Source organism: Temnothorax nylanderi, unplaced genomic scaffold, assembly GCF_030848795.1.
Source record: "Temnothorax nylanderi isolate EJ_2023f unplaced genomic scaffold, tnyl_v1.0 TNYL_tig0046_pilon, whole genome shotgun sequence".
NCBI classification, from domain to species: domain Eukaryota; kingdom Metazoa; phylum Arthropoda; class Insecta; order Hymenoptera; family Formicidae; genus Temnothorax; species Temnothorax nylanderi.
Genome location: NW_027249108.1, coordinates 1,057,046 through 1,073,339, shown reverse-complemented (window position 1 = coordinate 1,073,339; position 16,294 = coordinate 1,057,046). Strand labels below are relative to the sequence as shown.

General features: G+C 42.3%; 2 protein-coding genes across 3 annotated transcripts in view; one reads left to right on the top strand and one right to left on the bottom strand.

The window, feature by feature from the left end:
- Positions 1-14,090, top strand: part of Cda5 (Chitin deacetylase-like 5) — a 50,813-nt gene extending 36,723 nt beyond the window's left edge. The window contains exons 3-16 of one of the 2 annotated variants that reach the window (XM_071705442.1): positions 1,526-1,621; positions 3,301-3,628; positions 4,067-4,122; positions 4,396-4,550; positions 4,896-5,065; positions 5,191-5,240; positions 5,774-5,905; positions 6,480-6,521; positions 6,738-6,931; positions 9,876-10,101; positions 11,173-11,302; positions 11,500-11,807; positions 12,097-12,295; positions 12,635-14,090. In XM_071705442.1, coding sequence (XP_071561543.1) covers positions 1,526-1,621; positions 3,301-3,628; positions 4,067-4,122; positions 4,396-4,550; positions 4,896-5,065; positions 5,191-5,240; positions 5,774-5,905; positions 6,480-6,521; positions 6,738-6,931; positions 9,876-10,101; positions 11,173-11,302; positions 11,500-11,807; positions 12,097-12,295; positions 12,635-12,799 — 2,251 coding nt within the window. In that variant the 3' untranslated portion in view covers positions 12,800-14,090. Of the gene's footprint in view, positions 1-1,525; positions 1,622-3,300; positions 3,629-4,066; positions 4,123-4,395; positions 4,551-4,895; positions 5,066-5,190; positions 5,241-5,773; positions 5,906-6,479; positions 6,522-6,737; positions 6,932-8,539; positions 8,766-9,875; positions 10,102-11,172; positions 11,303-11,499; positions 11,808-12,096; positions 12,296-12,634 lie in introns of both variants that reach the window. The other variant, XM_071705441.1, reaches the window with a different exon arrangement.
- On the bottom strand, positions 14,048-15,836 carry LOC139772091 (uncharacterized). The gene is made up of 4 exons (XM_071705443.1): positions 15,582-15,836; positions 15,199-15,292; positions 14,506-14,787; positions 14,048-14,361 (listed from the first exon to the last, which is right to left on the bottom strand). The coding sequence occupies exons 1-4, from the start codon at positions 15,596-15,598 to the stop codon at positions 14,206-14,208; spliced, it is 549 nt and encodes a 182-aa protein (XP_071561544.1). The 5' UTR covers positions 15,599-15,836; the 3' UTR covers positions 14,048-14,205.
- Between the last annotated feature and the right edge of the window lie 458 nt (positions 15,837-16,294).

The window sequence follows — 16,294 nt, the reverse complement described above, 5'->3', positions numbered from 1 at the left end:
GTTCGCGAGTTCTAAGATTACGTGCGAGATAATAGAAGATGGTCGACGTGAGGAATTCTTTTACTCGTTACCGGAGTTTCTGCCGGCAGGCGCGGGGGTCGACGACCGCGTTCGCGATCACCTTCGCGGAGTGCGTTCCCCAAGAGAGAAAAGAGAGGAAAAAAAGCAACGCACCGTGGAAACGACTCCGCGCCAGTCCTGACGACCGCGACCGATCGGCTAATACGGTCGCGGATTAGCGAAGTTAGGTGAAATTAGGCGAACGGGAGCGTTAATGGATGCGCCGAATCGGGCGTACGCGTGCAATCGTCGAGCGGGCGTACATATATGAGGGGGCCGGATGCGCGCGACCCGTCCCGCGCTCCCAGAGTTGCATTACGAGATTCGTGAGAGATTTCGCGTTGCCGCGCGTACGGAATCGCACTTTCCCGCGAGCGCGCAGCCGCGGATCGAAAATTCGACGCGCCGCGGAAAATGTATTCCTCGGGGTATCCTCCAAGAATGGAGTTTAAACGAATAGCGTGAAGCTAGTTTATCAAACCATGAGTTAGATGCAACTCACGTGTCTCGGCACGTAAGAACGCGAATGTCATCTCGTTATCAGCTCTCTTATGTCTTTCACGAGACCCGAGAGGCCGATATTCGACCGACCGCGATGAATTACTTTCAATCCGCCGTCTGTATTTGCACGGTAAAAGGGGGTCGTACGCGTAACCCTGGAGAAAAGGAAAAAAATCGATCCAGCCACACCTCGCCCGATACGAGCGAGCGTGAACGAGTTCGCCGCGCCGAAGCCGGTTAATACAGCCCAAGGTGCTTAATGGTAACGCGATATCCAAGTACGGGTGAGATCGAGACGGCCGGCGCGGCGCGGCGCGGCGCGGCGGTTCCAGGAGCGACGCGCCAAACGCGGCTCTCTCGATGATAGACGGGTCTGGGGTCCGGAATTCTCGGGAAACGCTCGTTCTCGAGTCTTGCATGAGTCGTTTGGACATTTTACCACTTAATTACGATTTCATTACGGATTGTACGTGCGATGGGAAGCTTAGCGGATGATTGGATCTAGGAATTATAATCTCAGAATTGCCTTGATAATTCTTAGGTGTCATAATGCTATTTAAATATCATTTATACCGCAGGAGCAACCGCAAGAACATTCGCGTTAATTCGAAAATAAAAGCTTTGCACTTTACGTCGTATGTATGTCGTACGTTTACTTACGGCGTTTTTACTTACGGCGAGTAAATGAGCCTTAATTAGCGTGACGCGTAAGTAGCGGAAGAGAACTGTGTAGGATAATTTTCGCGTAACCGAGGGAAAAATGTCAAGTTGTGTATAAAGAAACGTAATGTGAAATAAGCGAAGTGGGAAGCGATACGTCTCTCGCGTAGTGCAAATGTAATTTTAATGATACGACGGACTTCGACGAGAACTCGCGTGTTCGCCAGTAAGACCGTAGTATCTAATGAACATTAACGATCCGATACTGAGAAATCCGAATTAATTTTTTGCCTTCTTTCTCCAGCCACGACTTGCAGACATGTGACTGGCCGCGAAACGTAGGCTGCCCGGAGGGACATTCGTCCAACAAGGAGGCCGAGGAGGATCCCCTTTTGGAGAGGTGAGTTGTGATTATTTCGATATCTCACATTCGCTGGAATACCTTGAGAAATATTTCCGCAGCGTAATTTTCAATTATGTATGTCAATAATTATAAATTCGCATTAATATAACGTTCTACATATTTTTGGGAATACATTTTACTATAAGATTGTCTTTAGCACTGGCATTATTTTATTTTATTTTCTCGCTGTACATGCCATGTTGCAATAAGTACATGGATCGTCGCGTACACAAAGTGTTTTTTTTTTTTGCAAAGTGTGTCTCGCTACAAAAACGATATGAGTAGTAGAGCATTGCATTCCACACGTGAGATTTAGTTTTCGTCGCGATTGCAAAACAATAGTGTGCTCGCGCAGGCACATATACGCGCGTTCGCGAGCTTCACCCACGCTCGCGACAGCCGATGGGAGAAAAAGGCGAGAGTGAGAGTGAAAAGAAAGAGAAACAGCGGTCGATTAAGGCGACTAGAGTAGATTGGATGGCGAGCGCGGAGGAGACTCGCGGGGAGAGCCATTAGTTTCGATAGAACAACCTCGCGATCGCGTTTTCTCGGCTGCGGACGCGTCGAATAATCTCGCGCGCAATACTCGAGCGCGCACTCTCGATTCAATGTGGCAAAAGAGATATATCGGCGGTATTATGCGCCGATAAAAAAAATAACGTACGCTCGAACGACAGGCTCGTTGTTAGAGGCCACTTCGTTCCGCCTGTAAACCCTTACGGACTCACTTTCGTTTCTTATTATTATTTCTCTCCAACATAAATTACTCCAATTTAAAATTTAATTGTTGCGATTAAAATAAACGCCGCGAATCCGTTCGAGCGGGCTTGTTACATTTCAGAAAATAATACCGCCGAGTCATTGCTTTTTCGTTACTCATTGTTGTTCATCGTTGCTATTAAAACGCGTGCGAAAACTGAGAAACGTATATAAGGTATATATACAGATGACATTTTTATTACTCTCGAGCAGACGAAAGTTCAAGGAAAGTAAAACGGACCGAGCAAGCCGAGCTGTACGTGTTAAAATTAATTAATTTGCCTTGTTTGTTGCATGCGTAAATAAAAACGTGTACGTATTTGTATGCGAGATCGGATCTTTTCGAGCAAGAACGACAGCCGGGTCTCTCCGTTACATAAAACCGAAGTTGGGCAACGCGCAGGCTGGATACTCATTAATTGTATTGTGCACGAGCAATCGGGAAAGAGTTTCTCAACGGTTCGCTTCGTCGCGAATTCCGGGTGTCCTTGCCATTAAAAAAAAAATCCTTAGGAAGACAATTCCGCGGTTACATATATTATCGCCGATGTGCGACGTCTCCTCGAGAATTTTTAGCGCGTCTAGACTGTCTCACGGTTAGTTTCCAAACGGCATAGAAACGAAAGCGGATACTTGAAATTCTGAACATTGCTTCCTCGACTGGGTATATTTATTATATTCTCTTGTGTTATTTCTATGCGACTCTTGTACGGAAATGTAGGCCCGCTCGTTTACCAGATATTTGTATGCGATTGCCAGCATTAGTATTACGTGCGATTCTCCGTGTGTTGATATTATAAAACATTCAGTAAAGAAGAAATCTCGTTGGTGCATAACTTTGCTTTCCTAAAAAATGAATCTTATCCTCGCGACCAAATCGGCGATTGCTCTTAAAATCGAACCGTCACAATCCGTAGATCCGCGAAACTCGAGACGCTCCAGGAACACCAACAGCAACAACGGCAACAACAGCAGCAATTACGAGATCAGCAGCAACAGCAGCAGCAGCAACGACCGATCCAGAGGCAGCCGATCTCGGTTACAACCGCGTCGCCGCCGGTCTCGCAGATCACCGAGAGGCAACTGAGACAGCGACAGCACTCGAGGACCAATTACCATGAGGATGAGTACGGTCCCGCCTCGGAGGTCGAGAACGATCGGCAGCAACGGGTGTACCGGGGACAACCTTCGACGATCGGCCAGGTGCAGCGCGACCGCGATGGTCTACGACGGAATATAATATCGGTGAGTCGCGGTACCGTTGATGTTTTTTTTATTAATTAGCTTAATTACCTTAAGCTGGCTCAATTAATTCTATACAATCATTATCTAAATAATATCCAAAAATATACATTTTAATAAATAATCCTCTTCTTGAAGGAATATATTTTCTAATTAATCAGAATATAGATTAAAATAATTATAAACAATTAAACAAGTAGCTAAATAGTTTTAGTAATAATGGACGTGTCATAATGCCATTCAATGTTGCAGTTCGTGGCTCAATCACATAAATGATTACAGAGTTATTGACGGTTCTTTTTGAGAGAAAACGCAAATAGAAAGTTACATTGAATAGGCGACGGACGCGTCCGTTTAACGTCGAATGTGAATTTGATCAATTAGCAACGCATGCGGCAATTCAAGGTTACCATTGAGTTGATGGTGTCGCGTGTGTTCTAGGAGAGGGAGAAGGACAGCCTGGTAAGCGCACGTGCCCAAGCCGAATCTCATTACAGGTTGGTAACGAAGTTACAAATGACTCTTGAGAAAAGAAAATGGTTTTCGTCGCGATTAAGTAAGACTTCTTAATTTGATGACCGTGATTTCTCTCTGCGAAACTTTAAAATCCCTCGTTAACGCAGCAATCAACCGTCTTTCCGATGATATCTCTCTCTTGATTGAAATTTTACGTAATAAAATGATATCTTGATACGCTTCACATTTCATCGTGAAAGCAATTGAAAACAGAGTTTACCTTTTTGCCACGCTAATTTTTCTTCACACTTTAGAACGTCTGTTCCAACCACCGAGTCGTCGAGGCTTGCTAAAACACTGGCCTCGACCGTGGCACCGGTCTTGTCCAAGGCTTATTACAGCGATCCAGATCAGAGTTATCCGTATTACACGATTTACGACGACGACGTTTCTATTTATAAAGACGATGGTAGGCAACCTTCTGAATTACTTTTAAAAATCTCGAACAATGTCTATATAAAGTAACTTTGTACTGTTCCGAATATTTGTTATTTGTGTTTCAAGGTCTGTGTGCCTTGGACAAAACGCAAAATTTGAAAAATTGAGACTTTAAATGAAATCTTTCGTTACGATTTAACCTGCATTTCATTATTTTTAAGTCTATTTTTTTAAATTAGTTTTGATTGATAATTGTTAAATATGTCAGATAGAACGAATAACGTTGAAAAATATAGCGATAACTTAATTATAGCTACCTTAATTTTTTGCAAACACATTAACGCGATCTCCAATGACCTTATATTATTTTACGTAGATTACAATCAATATACCATCAATCAATCAGTGCCGGTGCAACAGCCAAACGTGAAAATTAGCGAGGTGAACACGAAGCAATATCAGAAGCCGAAGAAGGTCGGCGTGAACGAGGCGGACAAGTACAATCTGAATCACGACGTGCAAGACTACGATATCTACGAGAATCAGGTGTGAATACATGTCCCACGCAACAGATTAAACAATATTATTAAAATTGTTTCACCTTTATCAGAAGGACAGAGACCTTCATTTTGCATGCATCTAAAAATGATATCTTTTTTTTCATATTTTAGGCGCAGCTGAACAAGAACAAGTTCCGCATTTCCGATGGTCAACAGTACAGGTAAGAAAATTGCTTCTTTCTTAATTGTCAATATATCACAACGAGAGATTCAAACGTGATTTTATCCCATAATTGATATTTATGTAATGATGTAATGATTGTTAGAATTGCGTTTAAATGTAATTATTGTTGAGTTTTATTGGAAAATTATCGCATTACGTTTCTCTCCAAGACTAAATTAATTCTGATTAAATTGAATCCTGTGTTCTTTTGTGACACAACAGTATACGCATTTAATAATGTACAAAGGATAATGTATCTCTTAAACTCGCTGTTATTTTAAGAAATTATTTCTCTCGTGCCTACCGCATCCTCGCTGATGGATGCACCTCTCTCGAGCAATTTATCATCTCAAGTGTCGATGTTGACGCGATCGCGCGAGGTTGTCGCGTCTAATCACCATTTAAAAATAGTCACCGTGCGTGCGAGAGCATCGAGTCGATTCAAGACCCGTCCCGCCGGTTTTTATCCGGATAACGGGACGGATCTGGACGGTTACGCGACGTCACGATTCGATTAATTTTTATTTGCAGGACGAACGTACTCAGCCAACCCGTGGTTCACGTGACGACGCCGAATGTCATCGTGGACACCTTTATACCGCTGACCACGAGCACGCAGACTCCCAGCACGACCAGCAGACCTTACACCGTCAACGCACCGAGGTATAACGCTCGGACTTAATTAACTTTTCCCCGCGATAAGCGTGTAGCTTTAAATGGCGTAAAATATGTTCAAATTTATTACAACTACATCTGCGACGTAAAAGAACGAACAAATCTCGCAGAGCTCATAAATATTATCTCGGCCTTCAATATGAAATCATAAAAGGTGATTTATTTCCATTCGAAAGCCGAAATTTATCCGTCTCGTATGTGCTTTACGAAGGCTGCCTCGCCAACTCTTTTTATCGTGTTCCGAATAACTTTTCGGGTTACACCGCGCGATTCCGAGGACGCCATTTATGTCGGACAGATTTAAATATCTTGGTCGAGTAGAGCCGCGGAATGATTTTCTTTAATCGTCATACCGGGCTTGCGCATGGCGCGACGCACGAAAAGGACGTCCCTGTGCCGATTTCCGTCGGCCGAGACCCGATTTCGCCGGGCTCTCGGCAAAACGAAGACCCCTCGCTTTCTCCGCGACGCGGTAAACGTGCGATTTTCCTTATTCACCGCCGCCGGAAATCCTCCAGATCTTATCTTACGCTCCAATTTTCATCCTCTCTTCTCTTTTCAGCCGAGGTCGGCCGCAGCAGATCCATCGGGGCACGGCGCCGCCGTAAGTTCATTGTCAATTCACTTTCTTCAACGGGGCATGATTTAGCTGATGTATAACTCGTGCCACTCCATAAATCCGCGAGCGTATCATGATGATACGCAGCACACCGAGCGCTACTCACTTTCAATTCGGTTTCTTAAACGCGGAACAGTATTATCCGACGATTTCTTTTTAACGCCGATTTAATCCTTTCGACTCTAATTAATTCACTTCCAGGCGATCTCGACCCACCTTGAAGCCGTCCACTGAGATAGTCTCGAAGGCGCAGGAGTTCGTTGACATCTACAGGTATCCTCCAGTGAGACCGGCGCCGATCTATCCGACGCCGCAGGTAGACAAACCGGCGGCCAAGTGCCGTAGGGACGTTTGTTTGCTTCCGGACTGCAGCTGCGGCGGCTCCGATATACCAGGTAATTTAGCGACGCATTGATAATCAGTCTTATTACCGTAAAAACCACGCAGTGTGATTTGTTAAACCTACTCTAGATACGCTCAGCCTTGATTGTAATGAGATATCTTTATGTGTCCAGAACGCAAAATTACGTGGTTTAAACACAGAACAAAAAAGAAACGTCAAATATAAAAACTTATGTACTCGTATATACGCAACAATCCATAAACATTTTATAAGAATTTCAACTTTTTATTTCTACTATTTTTTCTTGGCTGGACTACACAAGCAAGTTTTCTTCGCGCGCGCATTTAACGCAATATATATCTCATTTCAAGATTATAGATTGTTGCGTATATACGAGTATTATAAGTCTTGATTTGACACTTCTTTCTTTTCTGTAAAGTCGCGGCTAAAGTAAACTAGTAACTGTGAAATTTGCATCCCTGATGGATGCTACGAACTGTTTAAACTCTCGTTTTCGAAACAATCAGTTCGATCAGATCATTCCGGTATCACTTAAGTAGACCGGAAATGACGTTTTGCGAACTAGAGAAACACGAGACGGAAAAGTTTGCATTCCGCGTGCCGGAAGTCTGGGCGCTTGCCGGCTGAATGTAAATGAGGAAGTGGGACGTCTTGGAAAGCAGATCTCGTTCGAAGGTCGCCGAATTTCGTCGCCTTCCGACGCGACGGTGGACGGCCGATCGGGGCGCGGGTGATCGTGACGAAGGCGCGATTCGATCGCGGGCGAAATTGTCAGGGCGAAAAATCCGCGGGGGATTGCGCAAGGCGGTCGCGCGCCGCGAATGTTAAGTTTGACGAACGGTTTAGACGGCCTCGCCGTGACTTTCTCCGATTCTCTAACGTTACATACGTAGCGACCGTTACATAGCACGCTCGAAAGTGAAACAGATCTACGCTCGATACGCTCGCGGCGCGCGTCGCCCTTCGAAATTGAAAGCAATTTGCATTGCCGGAAGGCGCTCGTCGGACGGCCAATCGATGCCCGATTACTTTATTTACTGGCATAAAATGCGACCGTAAAATTTCGATATCGTTATATACGCGGATCGTTTAGTGTCGCCTCACTTTCGCCCGGCGAGATAACTTCTGCAGAACCGTTTCTTTGCATCAGCGACTCGAAGATAAAGGGAGCGCGTGTTACGATCTCGCTGCTGGGACTTTTAATTCGGATTTCTTCGAAAATTTCAATGCCTAATAGAGAACACTTTTAATGTCTGAGAACTAACTTATAAAGTTTTTGCAAAAGAATTACTGTCTGACCAAGACTATTCAACTTTCATGCGAAGTAATATTATTTTTTTTTACATAATCAAGATCTCGATAACGCAAGTGTTGTTAATTTTATATAAATAGTGCATTTGAAATTAATAAGAAAGAAAGGATATTAAAATATGATCACGCATTGGCGAATGCCTGCTACCTGATCCAGTAGACTGTTTCAATCTTATACCTCGTTGAAATCGACAGTATAGTGTTTCCATCTTTAGAAAAGATGTGATTGCGCTAAGCGTTATAGAAATATTACTTCTTGATCCCGTTGAGGAATGACGCAGCTTCGGCAATCGTATCGCGAGCTACATAATGCAACTGTGACGCACAGGTGGTATTCCGAACGAGCAGACGCCGCAGATAGTTCTGCTCACTTTCGACGACGCTGTAAACGACCTTAACAAACCCTTGTACAGCGAGCTGTTCGAAAACGGCCGTAAGAATCCGAACGGCTGCCCGATCGCGGCGACTTTTTACGTCTCGCACGAATGGACAGACTATAGCCAGGTGCAAAATCTCTATGCGGACGGCCACGAAATGGCCTCTCACACGGTCTCGTAAGTCGATAATAAGAAAAAAAACGTATCACGAAAGCAAGCGCAAATTTCATTAACACCGGGGAATTTCACACATTCATCGTGCTATTTTTAACCAAAGGAGCGAAGCTCGCATCGAACGTCATTCATCGTCTGTTTCTCCGTTCGCCACGTGTGTACGATTAACGTAATGATTTCTACTTGTCGCCCGTCCACTCGACCGCCTGGAGAACGCTTCGAGCGGGCATTGAATTGGAAAATGATTTGTCCGCGAAGGATCCTCTAATTCGGTGCGGTTGGATTAGTAATTGAACTACGCTGATTTCACAGGAGATTTAATTCTTGAATTTCTTGATTATTAGAGATATACTTAAGAGAATCTCTTCGACTTCCTTGAATTTTTTTAGATTCTAGAATCCACGAGCTCTTCAGCTTCATTTAATATTTAAACTGTCGTTAGAAAGGAGAGATTTTGGGTTTTTTTTTTAACTTCAAGTACTGCGATTTAATAAATCTTTGTGTCCTCGGGGTCTTTAGATCCTTAAGTAGTTTTCAAAGATCGGCCGCGTAAATTGCTCGCGAACTTCTGCCTGCTATTTTAAGAACACTCTAAGTGCACCTTCGAAAGTGGCATCGCGCAATTAGAGGATCCTCCGTGGGGACGATGAAAACGCATATTATTGCCGCGTACGACCGGTGAAACCGCAAGTGTACCTTCATCAAATACGAGATCGACGATCTCTCGAACGAGGGATCGCCGGGTCCGATAGTAATACGCCGTAAACCGCGGTTTCACCGGCCGCGTACGACACACCTGTGTCGTGTATACTAATGATGATGTGTCGCGTGTACTAACTCCTTCTCTTGTGTGTTCTTTCTCTCTCTCGCTCTCTCTCTCTCTCTTTTCACGCCTCGCCTCCTCATTCCCATCACGCGCCACTCTAACCGACACATCTTCACACATATCATTAAAAAAACACTTCAAAAAAACTATCACATCGATACTCGAAAAAAAAACGTCTACGACATACATCTCAACACGATCTCGAACGCGCGTCCCGATTCTCTCGTGTCCGCCTCCTGTCCCTCCGTTCGTATCCTGAATCCTGAACGGGATCCTGAAACGAACAGGTGACTACCTACCGGAGGAAATACCGCAAATCGTTCTCCTGACCTTCGACGATTCCGTGAACGACTTGAACAAGGGTCTCTATGCCGACCTGTTCGAGAAGGGACGAAAGAACCCCAACGGCTGTCCCATCTCGGCCACCTTCTACGTGTCCCACGAGTGGACCGACTACAGCCAGGTTCAAAATCTCTATGCCTCGGGCCACGAGATTGCCTCCCACACGGTCTCGTAAGTAATCGAATCGTCATTAAGACGCGCCGTACCGATCTGCGAACATCTCGCCTCCGCGGCGCCGCGGCCGGGCAGGAGAAGTGGCACACGGTTTTTATTACAATTTAATTAAACGAACCACACGCGCGCGATAAATTACGCAATCTCGCGGTTGTTGACACTGCCTGACACTTTGTTTCGTATATCTCTGCACGATCGGGAGATTTTTTAAATCTCTCGCGGTTGATGCTTATTATAGTAATTATGTTTCCAAGTAACTGGGTCGTTCGAGCATTCAGAAAAAGAACGTATGGATTGTGCGTTAATTACACAATTAAATATCAATAGTTCCGAGTTACGCTATCTGTGATCTATGTGATAATAATAATAACAATAATTATAAGTAAAGTATACAATGTCAGTAGTTAATTACTGAGATTTCCAATTTATTCTTGCCCGTAAAATAAACGCCGCTCGAGTTCGAATAATCATGCCTTATCTGACAATCACTCGTATCATCAACGCACTAATATCATGCGGATAAGTGTAAATTAATTATCATCATTAAATGCGTCAAGTAGTTATCTCGCCTTTTTTTACACGTATTGAAGCTAACGCTAGTTTGTTTCTCTAATGAAGAAGTTAATAAGTCATCCTCACGCTTACTGGATCAATCGACAAATCGCTTCCGCTTTGAACGTTGAATAATTGAAGTGACGCTCGACACACGTTCGGAAATTCTTATATTTAATTTTGTTATCGTTTTCTTGCTTTTATATCAAATTTATAAGAGATACGTAAATATATATAAAAGGCACGTAATGCACGTAACATAATGACATAACAACCACGCTCGTTCACGGCTCTTGCGAAATCATCATCTTTTGTACGTCGATATCGTCGTTTTGCAAAAGCCGAGAGGTAAACGAGAGACGTGATTATGTAATCAAAATTTAAAGAAAATGAAAGAAAAAAAAATAGTGTTTCCGACGTGTCGTCACGACGTGCCGACGTTATGATCGGTGCGCCGTGAGAGAGTTAACTCTTCGTAACCCGAGTGATCGACACGATGATAAATCCTCGCAACAGGCACAGTTTCGGCGAACAATTTTCGGCGCGAAAGTGGGCGCGAGAAGTTGCTGGGCAACGCGAAATTCTGGCTGCATACGGAGGCGTCAAGCTGGAGGACGTCAAAGGAATGAGGGCACCTTTCTTGTCGGTAATTATCCTCTAACTTTTTATCGCTTCTCCTTATTTTCGTAATATTACGTAAGAGATAGATACGCGATAGCAGTATCCTAGAATGATTCCGCTCGACAAAAACCACTCTGTAAGATCGGTGAACGATTTCGTCACCGTTCAAGAGAGCAATTTACGGCTGTGTGTAACGCTGCTTTACGCTCCCCTGTGGCGCAGGTCGGCGGGAACAATATGTTCAAAATGCTCTGGGATACAAATTTCACGTATGACTCCTCCATGCCCATCTATGAGAACCGACCGCCCAGTTGGCCGTACACGTTGGATTACAAGCTCTTCCACGACTGCATGATACCGCCCTGTCCCACGAGATCCTATCCAGGATTGTGGGAAGTTCCTATGGTAATGTGGCAAGATCTCAATGGAGGTAGGTGCTCCATGGGAGACGCCTGCAGTAATCCACCGACTCCGGACGGCGTATACAAGATGCTCATTAAGAACTTCGAGAGGCATTATACGACTAATAGGTCAGTAAAGTGATTCGCGCTCTACGCGCATACAATTATTAGACAAACGCAATTGAGAAAACTCATGAAATAAATTTCCCTGTCCAACGTATTTTTAATCATTATTCCTTTCACATAAATTTCTAATTTCTTTTCATAAAATGTAAGGCTCATAAATTACGGAAAATAATTATTTGTGAGTAAAAAAAATTCTCTTTTACATTGGAATTGAAAATTAAACAATTTACGACTCTTTTTACCTTGCAAATTATTTATGCGAATATTTTTATAATTTGACGCGTTTCCACAGGGCGCCTTTCGGTCTGTTCTACCATGCCGCATGGTTTACTCAGCCGCATCATAAAGAAGGTTTTCTATCGTTTCTTGACACCATTGTCGCGATGGACGACGTATGGGTAATTACCAATTGGCAGGCGCTACAATGGATAAGGAACCCAACGCCTCTGGCGCTCCTGCACACGTTCGAACCCTTTGGATGCCATTATCCGGTGAGACTCGTAATCAGTTCTTTAACTCTTAGCTTACCGAAATCTTTTCACAAATAAATTTATTCCAGAAATTTGAAATATTATCTTCCAATATTTTTTAAATTAGAGTAACAAATCTTTCGAACGTTTAGCTTCGATGCAGTTAAAATGTATTAAATACTTAACATTGCATAATAATTAAAAATCAAAATTCCAGCTTAAAATTACCATCTTATAGAGTTAATAATATTTCTGAAATTTTTAATAACAATAATAACAATGATCCTTGAGTTAGCTTTATTTTACGTGCAACTTTGCACGGTCTAAGAACTCCATTACGTTATGGCGAATGTGATGCAGGACCGACCCAAGAAGTGCAACAACCCGAGGGTCTGCAATCTTTGGCACAAGAGTGGGGTGAGATACATGAAGACCTGCCAAGCATGCCCGGACATTTATCCTTGGACAGGCAAGACCGGTATACGTAGCAGTCGCATCGACAACGAAGTCGACGCCCACGAATGAGTTATGCGGAGGGAAGTTTCAAACTTCGTTGCGATCGGGGAGAGTCCCGTCGAACGAGCAGCGGACCCAGACAACGCGAATATCTAAAAGACGCGATCGACATGCTTAAACGAGATCTTAATCTTCCAGACGTGGGAGTCTCTTGGACGTCTGAGAGAAGTTCTCGATCTCTCAGACGTCCGAGGAACATCCGAATCTATCGGACGTGCTTTAGACGCCTTTTAAACGTATATTTTAGACGTAGACATCTTTTGGACTTTCGAATTGTTTGGGAAGCATTGTGGTAGCGCGCGAGGGGAGACACTCTTCTGTTCGGATAGGTAACTTCAAGTATTACACGCGCGTGTCCGAGCGGACACATTCGGGCCGAGTACGCCGATGCAAGTTTTATGAGTAGAATCTCTCAAAGTTCCCGTTTCACGCCGGATCAAATTAGAATCGCGCCCCGCAGCTCTACCGGATCTCTAAACGAATCGAGATATTGTTATATGCGTCAACTGGCAGATTTGTAACTGAACGGAAGTTTCATGACAGCTCGGAGTTTGTTCCAAGAGAAAAAAAAGTATTTAGCACGTAAGTCTACATATAGATTATTTTATTGGCCAATATCTTTTCTATAAGCGATTATGAGCCGGCTGGTAAGTTGATATTAATATTGAAAATAAAGCGATTGGGGCTCGCAGAGTGATTATAGTGTATGAGACGAATTAGATTAAATTAAATTAAATTGAAGACATCATCGCGACGAGAGAAAGAGAGAAGATCGTGTGTGTAAGGTTACGCGGAGAATACCTAAAGTGTATCTACTCTTCTTTCCTTTGTCTCTTTGAAAGCCAGCGGGGATCGTCAAAGGGTCGATTTCTCGAACAAATTTCCCTTTTCGCTTTTCTTTTGCTATCTCCTCATTTTTCTCTTTCGCAAATTCTTCTTTTCTTTATCTTTCTTTCTTTCTTTCTCCTTTTCTACGTCCTTCTTTCTCGAATTCGCAAACATCCTTGGCGTACTCGGCCAAATTCGGCCAAATAGAGCAATTAATTAAATCGCAATTACGTAATAATTAATCGTCGAGATGTATGTGTAAACGTCGGTCGCCGGAAACATATTTAAGCGAAACTCGCGACGGTCGAGATCGAGATTCATCATGCGCGGTGGTCACTTTGTGAAAAATAAGAAAAAAAAACTGAGAAAATTTCACCTCGACGAAGTATCGTGCGCACGAGGGGATCGTCGTGTTTATCTTCTAGAACGTAAAAATGTAATATGCCTTTAATAAATAAATATTTCGCTAGAATATCTCTTTTTCCGTTTTTAACCAGCATCTGTGCAGATATAATCGTGGATTGCGATAGATTAATATGACACGATAATAATATGCTAAATAGGAGATTGCGCTTTCGTATCCTTTGTTATAAATGTGCATCAGGCGTCGATAAAGGATAAAGGATAGTGGACCAGGTATCGACGTTGAAGTTACGAATATACTGCCAAACCACGATATCTGCCGATCCAACGTGCTCCAGCCAGTATCGCGCCATATTATTATAAATTTTCTCCTTCCACGTCTGCAATAAAAAGTTTATTGGACCGTTTAGAGCACTTATTTACCCGTCAATTATCATTATCCGCCAATATTGCCAAAATATGGTTTTATTAATTTCATTTTATTTATTAACTAATAAAAATTAGTTGTTCTTCATTTTTATTACCCTTCTATTTTGTATGATCCATGCCATCATCAATTGGTTTTCTTGTAAGGTCGCGAATTTTTGTGCTTTGTACAAACAGATTCGCGTGCTCGATTTGCGGCCCCGAAGAACATTCAAGTATGCCATCAGCAGATATAAGCGTGGTTTTATGACTTTCGCATGCTTGGAATTGTTTTTAAGACATTTGATAATGCTGGAAATATCTTGAATCAGATTTAGTAGCTCGTTAGAGCGCTTCGTATTGATGCAGCGCAGCAATATCAACAGATAACACTCAAGTCCCTAAAAAAATGCATTAAAGCGCTGTATTGAAACAAAATTGTTTCTTTTATATTGCTTATTAGATAGGAAAAACATATTATTTATTATAATATATAAATATAATGTAATTTATTTTTATCCTTGTAATATTTCAACTGTAATCTCATTTTTGTTCACAATCGCTATATCTATTCACTTTTTGTTTTCCCTGAATATTGCACTCAATAAATAAAGTTATTATTATTACTGTATTTGATAATTAATAATAGCAAGAGACACACAATTAGTCATATATTTTCTTTATGTGGTAGAAATTGTAAAATCATAAGGTTTAAGAAATTATTAAAGTTGTTTAAGAAAAAAAATCGACAAATCCTTAATCTATGTATAACAAAAAATGAAAAATGTGAACGTTCGAGAATTTAAGTATACCTTGCTGCAAGTGAGAATTTGAGAAAAGTCATGCCAGGTAACGTCTTTCACGTATTTTTCCGTGCTGTACGCAATCGCGTCAACCGTACGTCCCCTACCGCAAATATACAATATTTTTCATTTTTTTATTATTTTACAACAATTATATAACAACACATTGAACATTAGTTATTCACTGTTCAGACAATCCTAAATCACTATAGGTTAAAATAAAAGAAGAGATGGATAGCTTGGAATTGATTAATGAATTTTTGAGAAGCGTATATATAAAGCAATTGTAACAGCTAAAAGTCCGTTACGTGGAGTAGGAAAAAGTTTTTTTACATGGAGCCAACTCGTGATTTATTGCAGAAACTTACCGGAGAAAATAAATAAATACTCACATTCTCAGCTGGTACATCCATAGACTTGTTAGTAAGCGGCACAGACTTTGAGGATCGCGCCATACGCAAAATTTCGATCTGTAAGCTGCACAGTCGTTCTTTCGAGTTAAAATATGTCAAAATATGTAAAAAAGGAAAATGAAGATAAATGGGACGATATGCAAAATTCCAAGCAAATGCCGCGTCACTTTGTGGAACAGCCGAAGTATACAAAAGGGAAAAAAAGAAAACGATAAATTTACACAAAGTTTCGAACTTAGAACTAGACCGAATGGCGAGAGTTTTCCGGATCGAATTCTTTTATTTAGAGTTACAATTCACCGTGATTCAAACCGCTCGCAATCGAAAGTAGGTATAAATGACTGACGATGACTGACTGTTTCAAACTATCGATCGTTAAGAACGACTCAGGTTTTGTCGCGATAAAGTGGATGACACTCTCGTTAAAAAAAAGATCGTAAAAAATGTCGCGGTGCCTGTAGCCCTATTCTGTAACTCTAACGACAGTATCGATATCGTTATATCGTCGTTGCGCAGCTTTTTTTCCATATAGTATACCTGCGCAACGACAACATAACGATACCGACACTGTCGTTAAGAGTTACAGAATAGGGGTACTGGTATGAATCTATCGCTATTTGTAAGCTATCGTATATATAATCGCGAACAAAGTAACTGCACCGTTTTAAAAATGACTTATGCTTATGCCTAAG